Here is a 17,960-nt window from a genome sequence, read left to right on the forward strand (position 1 = left end):
GTTTTGTGCCTCCTAACTAACAATTAATTTACTAACAATTGTTTTTAATGCACTTTAATGTGTATGCGTCAAACCTGTCCGCTACATAACGTTTCCCAAACTAAAATAAACGATATGATTTTACCTCTAAATGATTAACTCGGGCGAAAACTGAAGCCCGACACCGAGATCAGGGGAGGCTCGAGCGCGCTGTTGGGATGGCAGTGCGCGAGCTGCGCTGTGATTGGTCAGCTCTGAAGCTTATTGTTATGCTGTCAATCCAAATCACATGGTCGAGCCTCTATTAACAGCTGAGCTTGGCGCCCAAGTTTGCAGAGTTCTGTGGAACAGCAGAGCAAAGCACGAGAAGCTGTAGAGGAGAGAAACACAGGAACCCGGTAGATTTATTTAGGGGGGAAAACACACTTTTTGTCTTTAACACACGTTTGATCGTTTGAGTACTGCGTGGTTTTTTGATAGATTTTTTTTCCTTTGTAAACTTTTTGGGCATTTTGTTTCTACTTTTTGATTACGTTTTTTAGGTTTGATAGGTGCTTTAAAAAAGTCGGTTGAATGTATAACATGATGGAAACCGAGTTAAAAAGTCCCCTGCCACCGCAGTCCAATGCGGGCTCGGGACCGGGCGGAAAGAGCGGCGGCGGGAGCGATCAAGACCGTGTGAAGCGGCCGATGAACGCATTCATGGTGTGGTCTCGCGGCCAGCGCAGAAAGATGGCTCAGGAGAACCCCAAGATGCACAACTCCGAGATCAGCAAGCGCCTGGGTGCAGACTGGAAGTTGCTCACCGACGCTGAAAAGCGGCCGTTTATCGACGAGGCGAAACGCCTGCGTGCCATGCACATGAAGGAGCACCCGGATTACAAATACCGGCCGCGCCGCAAGACCAAGACCCTGCTGAAGAAAGACAAGTATTCGTTACCCGGCGGTCTCTTGGCTCCCGGCGCGGGCGCAGTAAACAGCGCTGTGTCTGTGGGCCACCAACGCATGGATGGCTACGCACACGTGGCCAACGGCTGGACGAACGGCGCATACTCGCTGGTTCAGGAACAGCTGGCCTACCCTCAGCACCACGGAATGAGCAGCCCACCACCTTTGCAACAGATGCACCGCTACGACATGACGGCGGGTCTGCAGTACCCAATGATGTCTACGGCACAGACCTACATGAGCGCAGCGTCCACGTACAGCGGCGTCTCATACGCGCAGCAGAGCCCGGGCGCAGTGGGCCTCGGCTCCGTGGCCTCCGTATGTAAGACAGAGCCCAGCTCGCCGCCGCCTGCTATCGCCTCACACTCACAGCGCGCCTGCCTTGGAGACCTGAGGGACATGATCAGCATGTATCTGCCGCCCGGAGGTGACAGCGCCGATCACAACACACTGCAGAGCAGCCGCTTACACAGCGTACATCCACACTACCAGAGCGCGGGGACCGGGGTGAACGGAACACTGCCCCTAACCCACATTTAACAGACTGACTCGTGCTTTAGGGGTAGTGCAGGAGTTTGGAGTCGACAGCGCGTGACCCTGAAATACATACAAGAGACTTGTGTTTTAGGGGTTGTAGAGATGAGATGCTGAATGGTGCATTACCCCTAACCCACATTTAAGACTCACCTTTTAGGGGTTTTGAGGAAAGGGGTGGGGTGGGGGATGTTTAAAAAAAAGTACTTCGGATACTTGAACATTTATAATTTGGAAAAAAAAAAAGAAAAAAAAATCACAATTCCGTTTTCTAAAAAATTGAAACTATTTTAATCTCATTAAGTTGTCCGTTTGAGAGTTTATGACATATCACGAACTGGGTTCTAAATGTTGCTCACGGTTTAGACATACATTGGAAAGGAGCTTTTTTTTTATCAGAAGCTAACGCAATCAACGTGTGTGCCGGAAAATCGGACTTCTGACTTCTGGCTACTGAAATGCGGTCAGATTTCCTCTCTGTGAAAAAGATGCACGTGGCTTCACGAAGAGGCTGTTGTAATTTCAGAAAAAAGAAAAAGAAAAAAGAAACCACTGGAGAAAGAGTATATTTGCTCATTTTAATGTTTACACTTAATTTGTAGATTGTCAGTTTTGTTGGCTGTGTCCACATGTGTATTCTGTTTCTGTTTCCCCCCCTGTATTAGTTTTACACTGAAATGAAATAACTGTGCTGGTCGCGAGCGCAAAGTTTGTTTTATTTATAGTACTATTTTTTAAGTTTGTGATCCATAGTCTTTATGTCTTGTTCACTTTTCGTTTCAGTTTGTTTATGTGAAGCTTCTTTTCTGTGATGTTTTTACAGTATCAGTCGAACCCATTTTTGTGGGACGGAGAGTTTTATTTAAAATGGCGTTTATGCTTATTTTAAGACCATCCACTATTCTCAAATGCCGAATAAATTTGTACAAAAGAACAATCACGTCTGCACGTATTTATTTGCACGTGTGTTTTTCGGTGCCACTAGTTGTCGTGTTGTTTGGTGCGAGGGAAATAAAAAAAACAGGCTCTTTAAAGTAGTTTAAAGGCAAATCAGATGAATGGACATAAAAAAAAGTATGACGCAGAAATAGTAATATATAGTGATGTGTTAATGATGTGTAAATAAACACGCCCTGCCAGTGGGCCCTGCCAAACATCAACTGTAAATGATGTTAATTCTGAAGCAGGCTTAACTACATTTCTGTTTTTTTTTAATCAAAGTATGTAATTACATATCAGGGAAGTAACATGGTTTTCCCGAAAATAAAGCTTATGTTGCAGCTTAACACAAAAAGAAATTGTTAAATATATTTCAAATAAATTACCAAACAAGTGCCATTCACATAAAACTTAACAATCTACAATTAAACATGTATCCCTCCAAAAAAAGACAACTATTTTCCAGAAGAGTTGACAATTGTTGTTTTTCGTTTCTTTTTTGTGTAATTGACTAGATAAAGGTTGTTTCTTCATTGTCTAATAAAACATCATTGCTATATTCATACACTACAACATATTTCAAAACAAGTTAACACTCCAGCACTTTATTTTTTATGATTTCTTATTGTCTTTTGATTTTTTTCTGGGTCAATAAATGAGCTCCCTTCGTAGAGGAGTTAGTTAAATCGCACTATACAAAGTTCCTACACACAGGAATAAATCCAGATTTTGCTCGTTAGCATACAAAAAAAAAAAAAACCTTTTCTGTAAATGTTTAATGCTTCAGAATTTCAGCATTTTCCCTGCTTATATTTTACACATGAAGTTGCAAAGATCATCTTATATAAATTAAACTTAATGTAAAGTAAATAAGTACACAATAATAGAGAAACCTTTTATGGAAAAGATGTATGCCTTGAGATCCTATCTCTTACTTTGAGGGTATATTATATCTATGCTGTGTAAAACACACACACACACACACACACACACACACACACACACACACACACACACACACACACACACACACACACGCATATATATATATACACGCATAATGTTTATGCATATTTTGTTTTACTAGTGTTAAACTTAAACTTATGCTACCAGTAACAAAAAAAAGTGTAAATAGATCTTTATGCATAGACTTAACTTTATCAATTTATTAACTCAATTCAGATTAACTTTAGTCCATGTTGCAGGGTCAGGTTTAGTCTATTCTCAGGGCACATTTGTTATCTGTCACATTTCCACAATTCTGTGACTTTTGTCAAATGAGAGCGACAGCTATCTGTCCACTGTGCTATGGTAGCCTAATGCTGCTGCTGCACCTGACACCTTCACAGCAAGACCCCCTGCTGCACTTTCCCTGGGCAGCTGAGAGAACTCTGCCGAGGCTGATGGCCTTCCCACACACACTGCCGGGGTCTGATCCGCAGCCTCAATGTGCTCCTGGGATTAGCCCACTGCACCTCTATGGATGACAGGAGATTAGATTAGGACCTCCCTGCATTCCCTAGCTTGGTCTTAAATCACTCTAGTGCAAAGGTGGCTGCCTGTCAGCTAATCACACACTCCAAATCATTTTTTTTTGCAATTAAGCTGCTTTGGCTGCATGACTTAGCGCAGACTGAGCAGGTTCGTGCACAGACAATAAGTGATTCAAAGACTTATTTAGATGAGATGGACTAAGCCCATAACATTGTTTTAGTTGTATACTTCGGTGCATAGACACTAAATGTGCTGAATATTTGGGAAATGGAAATATACTTGCATACTGTATGGGTTATTTTGAGAAAATGTTATATTGTAAGACCTTTGAATTCTATAGATGTCTCAGACTAAACAAAGTGTATAACATATGTAGCAGTGAACAAGCTGTAAAAGTTGTATCTGCTTTGATTTTACTGATGTTGAAAACTTTATGGCTCAGTAACTTAAAATCAGAATCGATCATCAATCAGATCAATCAGAAAGAACCGAATCATTCCAAGTTCTAATTTGTTATGACAAAAGTAATCCCTGCTAGGGATTTAAGAACCATCTCTGCAACAGTTACTGCAACAGTTAATACATTAGAGCTTAATAATTTTTTTGTTTATCCATTTCCCTGTTACTCATTAAAAACATTTAAGAGGCTTTTATGTGTGTAGCAGAAGCAGCGCAGTAGAGAGGCCCCTTTTACACACACACACACACACACACACACACACACACACACACACACACACACACACACACACACACACACACACACACACACACACACACATTATCACTCCACAGTTACGTGAAGCATGGCTGTGTCCACTCAGCAAGTGCAGGCATATCCTCACTTCCATCTGCATATGACCTCACTGGGGCTGTTTGTTTAACCTCCTTCTCTCTAAACCATCCTAATTACTCCTCACTGTGGTCCTGCACAATTCATACAGCATTTGTTTTTATATACAACATTCCCTGTGCCGTTCGTTTTCTGTCTTGGTTAAAGGAATATATTCATGACAAAGGTTTATTTTGGTTATGCCAGACCTACAGGTTGGGCGAGGAACGCTTCACCTGAAATCATTATGTGTAATGCGTTCATTTAAATTTGCATATACTAGGTTAGAGCGTAGATGTCAAAACACTGGATGTCTGTAAACAGACAACCATTAAAACTGGTTCTGTAGTATTCCAATGGAGTAAGGACAGTGCTTGCAGCTGTAGATGAGGGATTTGCTATTGATCAGTCCAGTGCTGTCAGGCCTGTCCACTGGACAGAGGCTGCTGTTGGCTGCAGGACTGACAGCCTACCGGAGTGGAGAATAGGGGGTTGCAAAAGCTTGAGGGCTGGGTTAATCCCCCCTGAACTGGGGCAGATGTTGTTAATGAGACCCTCTCAGATCAGCTCGCGCCGTGGGAAAATGGCATCCAATCCTTATGGGGTCAGGGCTTTGAGCTGACCCTCACTGACTCATCCCCACCTCGCAGAGCTGGCTATACTTTTGCACTTTATTTAGGTGCAGGTTCCACCTCTCAGGCCTATGGTCATTATCCCTGTGTCACTTGTCTGACTTACATCTATCCTTCTCTAACCAGAATTATAAATGAAGCCACACGGTTTCTATTATAAATTATTGGTCTTAAACTGTGAACTAAATTTTGGAGCCAATTAATTGATCTTGAAACACTGCACGTGTTCTAGCAATAGACTTAAAGTTCACAAAGCATTGAAAGGTACTGTAGCAAACTTTAATTTTTTAGGTCATAACCTCTCCTGGCAGTTGGATTTAATCTCAGCTTTGACATGGGCGGATATGTGCCAGCTTGCTTGTCCTGTTCCTCTGATGTCTGCAGTTAACAATATCGGTGGTTGGAGCTCCATCATATAGCAACCACAAAGAATGCAGAGTGGGCGGAATAAAGCTTAACTGCTGCTCCTCATCAGGTTCAGCAAAAGAGCACAGGTGCAAAAAACTGTGCTAATATTAGCAACCATCACATTTCAGTTAATGGCAGATCAGCGTATAAACCCAGACCTAAAATCAGAAAACTTTTTCAAGGAAGAGGACAACAGCAGGTGCAAAAAAACAAACAAACCAACAAGAAAACAAAACAAAAACAAAAACAAAACAAAACCCAGATGCTTATTATTAAAAAAAACAAAACAAATTAATTGATGTATTAGTAATGTTATTATATAACATGGTCTAGGTGTGTGCTGATCATAATCTTTTAGTCGCTGATTTTTCAGATCAGATCATTTGTTTACAGACAGATCAGTATCTCTGCATTTAGGAAGTTCTTTGAAGATTTGTCTTTTGTGGTATCATTAGCAAGAGCTTGGTACTATTCTGATTATTTAATTTAATCATAGTAAACTGTTGTGTAAATGGAAAAAAAATTCAATGAGATTTTAATTACAGCACTCAAATGCGCACAAACACATTTAATGACTTTTCAGTCATCAGCTGTTTTTTTGTCATTATGAACTCAATTTGGAATTGTTTATTTAATACTACATGTTGGCTTTAGAGCTCTTTGTGTAAGTAAAACAAATCTCTTCTAATATTATGGATTAGTGAATGAAGAAAGTCAAGTTGTTTCAGGAATTCTGTTATTCTCTTTGTTTATTCTAGAGATATTCTCAATTGTCATTAACCGTGTGGTGAGTAAGAGACTTTATTGAGTGACGCACAATATGTTGGAAGTGTAGCTGTAGCTGGAATACAAAACACAGCCCAACAACATAATCATAGCATATGTTTAGCCATACATTAACTACTGTCTATATGTCCTTTTTTGTTTCGCACATCTTGGAGCACAAACTCAAAACAGTGGAGAAAGCCACTTTCTTTTTGGTAGCTGAAGTGAGACACATATGCCCAGTGACAGTGGAACAAATTTGGTACTGTAAAGAAACAATGCAGACAGAACAAAGGTTAAGGAGCTGCAGGGTACGGGCGTGTCGGTGTGTGATTATGGCTCCCAACTAGGCCACAAATATTGATTAGTGTTGGCCAGAGACATTGAGATGGAACAGAGATTGACAGATGGACAAAGAACATTTCACGTCTTACTTCATGTGACAGATTCTTATTATATCTGTATTGTCAGCAGAATGTAGAGGTGCATTAGAGTCATTCAGCGTGAGTGTGCTAGAGTCGAGCAGCAAGCCTTGTTTTCTTCCAAATTCAAACCAAAGGCTAGATCATAGAAGAAAAGATCACTTCGTATATATGAATTATTTACAAATTGTTTTTAAAGAACATTTGTATGACAAATGAAACATTTGTGATAAATCTTCATAAGTAATGAGGTTTTCCTCTTGGGAACATTTAGCTTTTATTTGTTGATTCCTTGTGTTGTGAATTGATTAATGTCTCTGGGGGGTTAGCACGGTTCATATTGTGTATGATGGAGGATTAGAGGTCATCAGATGAGTCTATAGCTACTCATTTCACTATTCAATTTTCACTAGTCTTTGTGAAATATGAGAGTGATGAATTACGAGCGAATAACCTGATCAGAATCTCGTATTTTTCTCTATTATAATATGTAAATAAGAAAATAAGCATGTTTGAATTCAGCTTTTGTGGTCTGTGGTGGATCAGTAATGAGCTGTAGTGCTAAGTTTTGTAGTCTAGCAGGGCCTGCTTCTTGACATGTAATTAGAAATATTAAACCCTCTTGACTGATAAAGGCTGTGGCTAAATGAGGTTATAGAACTAAATTCTATATGTAAAGCTGCAGGATATCAATACAAGTCTCATTGTGAAATAATCTGAAGATTAAAAATAAGCCCTTAGATAAATAATGGCCTTGTTGTAATCAAGAAAAATTACAGATGACGTGGTTTCTCCTACCTTACCAGTTTGTGAGATGCATTAAATATATAACTTCAGCAGCTTTAGCTTTTTTTCCCTTTATATATATATGGCCAGCATAGTTCTCTGTCATCTCTTCTTGGGAAATTAAAGGTATTGTGAAACTTTCAGTGTAGGTGGAACGATGCGACATAAAGACCAAGGCCAGACATGACTCGAGTGCTTTGAGGTTCTATATCCTACTCGTCTGCCTTTCATCTCATCGTGTCATGTGTAGTGATGCAGGTTTTACCTTAGGGCGCTGCTTGTCAATACGGAATTAAGAGCATTTTAAAACTCAGTAAAGTGCCATTTAAAGTATTTTAGGTCCTGTAGTACAGGATCCTTGTTTGTCACGTGGCTGCTTAAATGCTAACAATAAGAAGTGACAGCTAGATATGTTCCATGTGCTGTATATCAGATCTTGTTATTGTATGACATTTTCATTAACTTCCAAGTAAATTGTACAAAAGACAAGTACAAATTAGTTGAAATTGAAGGCATTGTATATTAGACTACACTCAGTACAATTAGACATCTAATTAGACACCAATCTTATGCCATACCGAAAAACTATATATAAAATAAATATACAATTAATTTAAATCTGTCTATTATATATTAGAAATATTAGAGTAAAGCTTTAAAAGTTTTGTAAAATATGATGCACTTACATTTGAACAGAGTAGATTGTGCAGATGAGACGTTGCCTTTAGTGGTATAATATGAATAGTTAGGAATGTGTAACAATAGAATCTGTTTCTGAGGGCAAAAAAAAGGGTTGTGATAAAATGAATAGTGCAAGTAGGGAAAATTGACCTCTATTTTGAAATTAGCACCCAGATCGTACAACTTTAACTGGTTGTTAAGGATATTATTTACATTTAGTATGAGTGACAGTTATTCCCTTCTAATCATCATGGCATGGTTAAAAGGAAAATGGATTTTGAGTGCAAGAGGCTGCATTTACAAATCTTTGTTATCTTTGTTCTTTAGAAATATGCGCGTTTCACCCCAAAAAATCGCCCCAAAAACTTTAGAGAACTTGGTGCAAGCTCCCTGTCCCTCCACCCCTGGCAAATATCACACCTTGGATGCATAAACATGCCTGAGCTCCACACATCAACCCACCCAGGGGGCCTGGTCAGCTATAGAGCTGCACTGTGACACCAATCAGAGACGATGGCTGCCTCCTTTGTTATGCTAACGGGAATCGCTTCTTCTCTTATTCAAATTCTCCCCTTCTCCTTCTCCTTTCCCTCACTCATTCCCTTCATTCCCTCTCATTCTTCCTCCCCTCCTCAAGGCTAAGTAAATCCACACAGAGTAAGTGAGGGAAAGGGAGAGAGAAGGTACAGAGAGAGAGAGAGAGAGAGAGAGAGAGAGAGAGAGAGAGAGAGAGAGAGAGAGAGAGAGAAAGAAAGAGAGAGAGAGAACCCTCTCCTTGGAGCTGCTGATCGGTGGGCCCCTCGCTTGGGGGTCAGCATGGCTCTCGCCTTGCCAGGCTGTTTCCATGCCCTGCCGAGGCCATTTCATATTCAAATGCTCCAATCAGCCCTGTGACCTGCAGGGGGCTTTTTTACAGCCTGGGCCCTGGGTCAGTGGGTCAAGATGGTGATTTAATAGCCGAGGCGATGGGAGAAAAAAAGTGGGAAAGAAGTGATTTAGGGCCTGAACGAGTCATAAAAAAGCATTTCTCTTAAGTTGTCATGTAAATGCGAGCGAGCTTTATAGGTTCTATGCATTTTTCCAGTTTTTTCAATTTATTTATTCTTTCTCAACTTGACTTGTGACTGGTTTATTGTTGACGGTATACAATTATGCGATACCGAAAACATGAAGCTAGAACAGCGATATTCCCACGTAGCCGGATGGTGCCATCCTGTCTAATGAGACATTTCATCTTGAGCATCTTGTTATTCCTGTCCCTAAAGGTGTGTTAACAGAACAGGTGTGCGTATGTAAGCTGGTTGACGTAGAAATATTAGAAAACCATCCCTAATCATGCAACCTCTAAATGGTGGGTAAAGTTTAAGAGGTTCTCATCCAAACACACTGTTTGGCCAGCATTTTCATTCCCCATTCAGGTCACTGTCCCTTGTGTTTATGTATCACATGCGATTGCTATTATGACACCCATAGACTTTCTTATAATTAACTATGAAATGCATTGTTGTGCTGCTTAAATTAGCATTCTGTGTTTAAGATAAATTTAGGAGACATTTTTTGAGGTGATCAAACAATTTGGCGATCAAAATAAAAAACAATAACAAGTTTCACTCTGTAAATTCCAAAACAAACCCATGTGTTGTCTAATCAAAATATTTATACTACCATTTCTCATAGACGCCCACATGATCAGCGGCCTTCATTTTGCTCGTCTTCTTAGGCGACTCTTGACAGGTAGTCATTAGTATTTCAGCTTAAGCCTGTTGAGATGTAAAAGAGGGCTTTGGTTGGGTGCATTCTCCTGCTTATGGAGGGAAACACAGTGACAGCAACTTCACACACTGACGCAAAGGTCAAAGTTTGAGATTTAAGGCAAAGAATTTGTATGACACATAGTGACTAGCCCATCCTCATATTAATTTTTGCTTCTCTAATTTGGGAAGCCTTGGGAGGTCTAATATGTGTGATTCTGTGTATGTGAGGATATTTGATAAAAAAAAAAGTCTAGACTAGTCTTTACTGAGCACAGCTGCATCAGTAGCTCAGTGTGGTGGTGTCTTAGCCTTTCATCATTATTACTCCTCCACTGATTCTAGATAATAAACTCCAGCAGCTTAGCCCACCTACACCAACACCCCCAGCCATGTGCCCTGTATGTGTGAGTGTGTTTAGCTAGAGACCTGTTCACTTTCTCCTGTGCAATCACTGACCAGAGAGAGCGAAATTATTTTGCACTTTCTTTTCTCCTCCGTATAAATTTTTTCACATGTGCAGGTTTTTGGGTAAGAAGAAACAGACTTGAGTGTTGGCAAGCTCTAGACCATAACAGAATACAACTCAAATCTATCGCATCCCATTAAGATACAGAATTGTTGTCCCACAACACATTTGAGACTGTTCTTTTTTGAGTAAATGATACATTTAGGAAAATACAGACTGATATCAGAATATTCCTTCTACTGTATTTCTGTTATCATTTCAGACAGAGTTTTGCAATTTTTCCACCTTCTTCTATTAGACTTCTTAAGAGTCATAAGCATTTGTATTTGCCCCTCTGATTCATTTAATGTGAATCAAAACCCAAAAACAGAATTATTAGAAGATACGAGTTTTACAAAGAAGGCAGTTTTCTGTATTTGTCATGACTACTGCTTGCATTGTAATGTAAGTTATTTTCCATTACGCAAAATGCAGACATAATTGATAATCTTACTTTGCCTAAAATGGCATGAGTCAGTTAAAGATATGAATCCTTTGCAAATTATCACTGTGCAGGGCACTATTTTGATTCTGGAATGCTTTCAGAGCCTGTCAGAATGCAGCCATCTCACTAACTCAGTGTAATGCAGTGTTCTGTCACACAATGCTTTTTGCACCATCGCATGCCAGACCTCCCACACTATAATACAGAACAGAGTTTTCTCATGGCAAAGCGTGTTCCGAAAAGCCCATAAACTATGAGAAAATGGCTCTAAATAGCCTTAATTCTGTCATTAGGTGAGAGAAAGTGACTCCAGGATTGGTCGGCTGTCTGTTCCATATTCAGCAGCTCTGGATGAGGCAGTAGGCCTGCTGGGAAAACGGTGTCGTAATCAGGAGCCGATCGCTCTGCCTGATCAGGTATGAAGTCTTTCTTTGCCTTCCTCAGGATGCTTCATCCTCATCCTCCTCTTCTTGCTCTGTTAGCAATTTCCACTGATCCTCTATTCATCCTGTTGCTCTCTCGAGCTCGGGGTGAGTTAATGGGAGCAGAGATGATATTGTTGATTTGGGGAGGGGATTACAGCATTTGAGATGTAGTGGAGTAAGCAGGGAAGGGACTTTTTTCTTTTTGGTTCCCACATTTGATTATTCAGGTTAGATGAACTAAATTCTAACCCCATAAAATTCGGTTGCCCTTTGCAGGGGGGGTCATTTGCATATAATTCAGCCCCCCTCCTGTCCCTTCCCCAGCTCACTTGGGTTCCCTCCGAATGTCAAAGAGAGGGAGAAGCAGTCGTGCCTGTCTGGTCTTAAAGATGTCACTGTCGTGTGAAATATAGGCGAACAAGCAAGCACTTTGGAAGTCTGACTACAGACTCTCCTCTAATCTCTCCCACACACACACCACACACACACACACTCTCCCTCTTGTACATGTACAAACACTCGTGGGATTAACTTAGCATGACATAGCATGTGCGTGGCATCTGTTTGCACCTCTGGCACAGATGTTTGGGATAGGATAGTGCAGAATTGCCTATAGGCAGCCCATCATGTGCTTTGTGTACACCACAGAAAGATTTAAAGATTTGCATTTAAAATTTAGGTGAGGGTCCATTAAAGTGACAAAAGTTTTGTTGAAAGTTCAGCAAATTGCAGTCGGTGTTTATCAATTTGACCTTAAAAGAAAGAAAGTAAATATATGTATACTTTGTATGCATGCTGTATGATTCCACCAAAGAGATTCACTAGATTATTTCTTTCAAATTCACCCATTCATGCTGTTTACATTATCCACTTAGTCAATATTTTGGTCTGTTGGAAATTTTAGGCAAAGAAGTAACTTTAAAATGTCTCCTTTATTTTTCTGAACGAGACGCTATAAAGTCTCTGACTTGCCAAGTGCCATGTTCTTAGTCAGATGGCACTTGCTTTGTGTGGTCCATATGTGTGTGGAGGGTTTTGGTCTGGTGCCAGAGTGCTCCCAGGATGGCATTTAGTCATATGATGTATGCTTCTACCAACCCCCTGTAGGTCAGTAGGCCCTCTTCACTAGCTTGCTCCCTAGTGCGCAGCCAGAATGCAGCGTCAGGAGGCCTAGCATGGAGCACCCATTGTGTGTGCTAAGCAAAGCGGAATGGCTGGGTGACAGAAGAGGGAGGAGCTCAGTGTGGGACTCACAAAGCTTGGAGGAGGGGAGGAGTGGTATGGAATTGGGGGGCTACTGGCATTACATAGGGATGAAGGGGGGCACCCTTTTCCTGGGGGTTAAATAGACCTAATCATCCCACCAAAACCTCACCCATAAACCCCTTTCCCACTCTCAAAAACAATCTCTGAGTACCTTCCTACAACGCAGCCTTTCTCTTGGGATATGGGTGCCATACCTCACACAACAGGAATAAAAAGGAAAAGTGAAAATTTTGAGTAAATTTTGCCTTAAAATACTTTCGATAAGTTAGCAATAGGAAATGTCAGTACACTGTGTGCGCAATTATTACTCTCACTCACTCACTCACTCACTCACTCACTCACTCACTCACTCACTCTCTCACTCACTCACTCACTCACTCACTCACTCACTCACTCACTCACTCACTCACTCACTCACTCACTCACTCACTCACTCACTCATTTTCTAGCGCTTATCCGAACTTCTCGGGTCACGGGGAGCCTGTGCCTAGCTTAGGCGTCATCGGGCATCAAGGCAGGATACACCCTGGACGGAGTGCCAACCCATTGCGCAATTATTAGGCAGGTTGTATTTTTAAAGATTCATTTTATTATTGAACAATTACAGGTTACAACAATTGCTCTCGGTTAATCCAAAATTTTAATAAACCACAAACCTGAATATTTAAGAAAGTACAACTGAGGTTTATGCAAATAAGTAAAAAACAAACAAAAAAACCCCAACTCATTTGTTTAAATAAAAAAGAAATGTAAAAAAAATCAGTGACCACTCTTCTTTTCAATAACAATTATAAGCTTTCCATTCATGGAGTCTGTCAGTTTCTTGATCTGTTGCTGACCTTTTGTGCAACAGCAACCACAGCCTCCCAGACAGTTCAGAGTGGTTTACTGTTTTCCTTCACCGTAAATCTCTTGTTTAAGAAAGGCCCACAAGATCTCAGTAGGGTTTAGGTCAGGTGAGGAAGAGGGCATGTCATTATTGTTTCATCTTTAAGGCCTTTGCTTGGCAGCCACGTAATGTTGTACTTCGATGTATGTGATGTTTTTTCTGTACTACTGCTTGAAGAAAGTGTCATTTGAAACCTGGTAGTAGGTTCGGAAATTGATTTTGAGTCCATTTTCAACCCGAAAAGGTCCAACTAGCTCATCTTTAATAGTACCAGCCTATACCAGTACCCCACCTCCACCTTGCTGCAATATGAGTGGAGTTGATCTCTGTGTCCATTACTGAAATACACATCATCTGGTATGCTTAAATCCAATAAGCATTCTGATTTATACAGCTTGAAGTTGGAAAATATGCATAAAAATGATGATATAGTCTAAATACTCACTTGCCTAATAATTGTGTACATTGTGTATACGCTTATCATGCAATAAACAACAAAGACTCTGGTTACAGCAAAATGTAAATAACTAAAACATCACACAGTTCTGAGCAGATCATATTGAAATTTTATCTGTTTTATACATTTTATTTTCAAAACCAAAACTACAGGATTTACACTGACAAGAATTATCTTTGACTGAAAGGTTTATTTTGCAACAGAAAAGTTTTCATTTGCCTCTTTCCACTGGACCAGGAAACCACCACTGATATGAGGTTTACGTCCAAATAGCCTGCAGTCATTGAGACCTTTTCTTTTACTGCTACATTACCATCCCACAAAGCCATCAGATGACTTGGATGGAGTTCCTTCCTCCTTGTTCTGCCCTTCCTTTGCCCTCAGAGACCCAAGCTGAACTCAAGACATCAAAGAACTTCTGCATTCATGCATCGATGTAGATCCCCGCCCACCTACATGCATGCACATACAGACTGACCCTCACATGTTTACCATTTGAAAAAACTTACCTTTCCTATCTATTCTATGGGCTTGCAGCAGGCAGCAAGTGTGCCTGCCCACTGTTTGTTCTTCATTCCATAGGAAGCAGCTTGCTAGGTCACTTTCCCTTCACCTTTTGTCATGGGGAAAAATAGGGAATATAAATAAATCTGTCACGTTCACCTGGGGCTACACTTGCAATGCTTTGAGAGCAGATATTGAAAACCTAGAGAGAGGCAACTAGGACTAGGTGAATGATCTGCACCAGTGTGGAAGCTGCTAATAGTCTTGGATGTTTTTTTTTTTCCTTTTTGCCCCTAAGAAGCTCTATGCTCTCATGTCAGACTGTGACCTGCTGAGTCATTATCCCGTGAGGTAAATCACCTCGCAATCAGTGTGTCTGAAGCCCCCTGCTCTCCAGATGATTCCTCTGCTGATTGGCCTAACTGGACTCCTGTTTATGGAGCCATTACCCAGCATTGTTTTCTCTATGGCACACAGATTGTGGTGCTGCGAGCATTCGCATGCAGAAGGCAGTGTCTGTGTGGCCTTGCATGCTGGGTACTCTGAGTTTGACTCATTGCTGACAGCTTACACTAGTCTTGACATTTCCGATGAGCAGCACGCTGAGGAAATATGCTCTGTGTGTTGGTGATGTGAAGTTAGCAATCAGAAACCAGCCAAACCCCAGCATCAGATCTACCCTTTAAAGTCACATTCCCTTTACTCTGCTTCTTAATTGTGGCTAATTGTGCAATTACATATGATTAATATAAGACATATTTTCCCACGATACAGTGATACAAATGTTTTATTTTATGGAATCAGATACTGAGGTCTTTTTCTCCTCATGCAGTAACTCTCCAGTATTTCATCAACCGGCCTCTTTATTTTCCCCAAGCTTAGAGTGAGACAATGGTTAATTTTGGAATGGTTAATTTTGTTTCTAATCATATTAGCTGGCACCCAATAAAATCAAAGCAAGCCAAACTAAAAGATGCATTCATATGATATTTGTTAGGAAATCACAATGAGTATGTTGACCTTCTCTGGATGTTGTGATGGCATGTGTATTTGACATTAAATACCACTTTTAATAAAAAAAGATAGAGAAATAGAGAGATAGTATATTACTATTTGTGCCAAATGTGTTTGTATGTATTTGTACCTTTTAGAGACTAATAGGAAGTTTAATAAATGAAGTCACTAATACAATGATTCTGCAAGTTGAAGTATTTCAGCACACAGAAGCTCATACAACTAACCAGATGTGTAACTTCTGTGATCCAGAAGCCTGTTTGCTCTAATTCAGCTCACCGTCTGGACTCAAGCTAGTCTTGTCAAAACTGATTGTTATAATTATGTTGAGACATGATTTATTGCCTGAGGTGAATATGTGAACATTACAAAGTCACAAACCATGAAAAGAAAAAAGAATAAAGGATTTGCATATGTTTGTATGATAATTACTGTCTTTGTTTGATGGCATATCTTTTGTATGTTTTGATGTGTTCATGTACAACACAGTTGAGCGCACATAATAACATCTAAATGCATCTGTGCACGAGTATGTGTCTCCACTGTGGGGAAAATGAAGTTTGGGTTGTGCGTGCATGACTGTGTGTGTTAGAGGGGGCAGAAACCTGAGGCCAGCTCCAGGCTGCAGAGACAAAGGTTGGGCCATGTGAAGAGCAGGCTTTTGCTGTCTCAGGTTGCCTGTTTACCTGTGCTTCCTCCCTGCTGAACTTTTGGCCTCTAAAGTACAACCTGTAGCCTCCTGCCTCTCCACACTTTTCCTTCATCCTCCTTTCCTCCTTTCCTTTGCTCCTTTACTTCCTCTCTCGCTACTTATCACGCTAATTCTCTTTTTTATTCTTTCAACTATTTACCAAAGCTACCATTCAAGCTCCTTCTCTCACTGCCTGAAGACAAGCTTCAGGCCTACACTGTCTGGTTATCTTTCTTTACTCTCCTTCCTTTTCTGCATGTTTTCCTGTAACTTTTGAGAGAGAGAGAGAGAGAGAGAGAGAGAGAGAGAATAACAGAGAAAGAGTGAGACAGAAAGGGAAACAAACATGAAGACTCTGGTGTCTGGGTGGGGCCTGAATGCCATCCAGCTGAGCAAACCTGGAGCTGCCACAACAACATTTTCTCGCTTTTCACCTGCTCTCCCGTTCTTTCTCTTGTATGTTTTCTCTTCTAATCCGCAGTCTCTCTGAGCCCTGCCTCACCGCAGGAAATAGGAGGAGAAATTTACCGGACTGTCTATAATGAAAGAAAGGCCTAGGAACGTAGGTGGATTATTCTTTTTGTTTGCTATGAATTTCAATAGAGAAAAACAGAATGCAGATTGTGTGCTTGGTGTGGTTTGAAGCTGATGTATCTTTTTCAGCTTGAAAGAAGACCAGTTAGGGATGCAACATGGGAGTTTCAGTGCAAACAAAAGAGAGGAGCTTTGATGTGGGTAGCCATTAGTGGCGTTGCACTGTAATATCTAACCTTTTCATGCTATGGAACCCTTATTTATTGCTATCTAGGAATTTAACTATTATTCATCTCTTATTCGTCCTCACTACATCAGTCTCTCTCTCTCTCTCTCTCTCTCTCTCTCTCTCTCTCTCTCTCTCTCTCTCTCTCTCTCTCTCTCTCTCTCTTCCTTCCTGGGTGTAGGTTGTTTCCACGTCTCTACAGGTTGAGGCCTGACAGACGTGCCAGACCTGCTACCATGCGGACTCCTCCACCTCAGCCTGCAGTCATGGCTTAAGATCACACACACACACACACACACACGCACGCACGCACAGTTTATGTACTCATTCATGCATCCAGCCTTTGCATGGATGGTACAATAAAATTATGCCCTCAGTTATACAAACTCAACATTAATATATTAGAGTGGACACAAATGCAGTTCTGTAACATAACTGTAACTCACAAACATATTCATCGTTTTGTTATGTGACTAGTGGACTACAGAATACTTCTCCACTTCAGTGACTTTCTCACAGACACACACTTGCAAACACTCAATGTATATGCCTCGCTCTCTCTCTCTCTCTCTCTCTCTCTCTCTCTCTCTCTCTCTCTCTCTCTCTCTCTCTCTCTCTCTCTCTCTCTCTCTCTCTCTCTCTCTCTCTCCAGCACCCTGGCTAGCACACTGGGGAAAAGATTATGACAGTTACATCGGCTATAAATCTTCAAGCTCGGCACTCGATTTACATCTTTTAAGTTTTTTTTTGTTGACACCCCCATATTTAATGACATAGAATGTAATGAGTAGTGCGTGCAGAAAGCTGGCGTGGTAAGTGTGTGTTACATA

At 40.7% G+C, this 17,960-nt stretch overlaps 1 protein-coding gene across 1 annotated transcript; it reads left to right on the plus strand.

Moving 5' to 3' along the window:
* Positions 1 to 300: 300 nt before the first annotated feature.
* Positions 301 to 2,959, plus strand: sox3 (SRY-box transcription factor 3). The gene has a single exon (XM_027135967.2). It carries the CDS (start codon positions 553 to 555, stop codon positions 1,465 to 1,467), a length of 915 nt encoding a protein of 304 aa, XP_026991768.1. The 5' UTR covers positions 301 to 552; the 3' UTR covers positions 1,468 to 2,959.
* Positions 2,960 to 17,960: the final 15,001 nt, after the last annotated feature.

This window comes from Tachysurus fulvidraco, chromosome 17 (assembly GCF_022655615.1).
Source record: "Tachysurus fulvidraco isolate hzauxx_2018 chromosome 17, HZAU_PFXX_2.0, whole genome shotgun sequence".
Taxonomy (NCBI): Eukaryota; Metazoa; Chordata; class Actinopteri; order Siluriformes; family Bagridae; genus Tachysurus; species Tachysurus fulvidraco.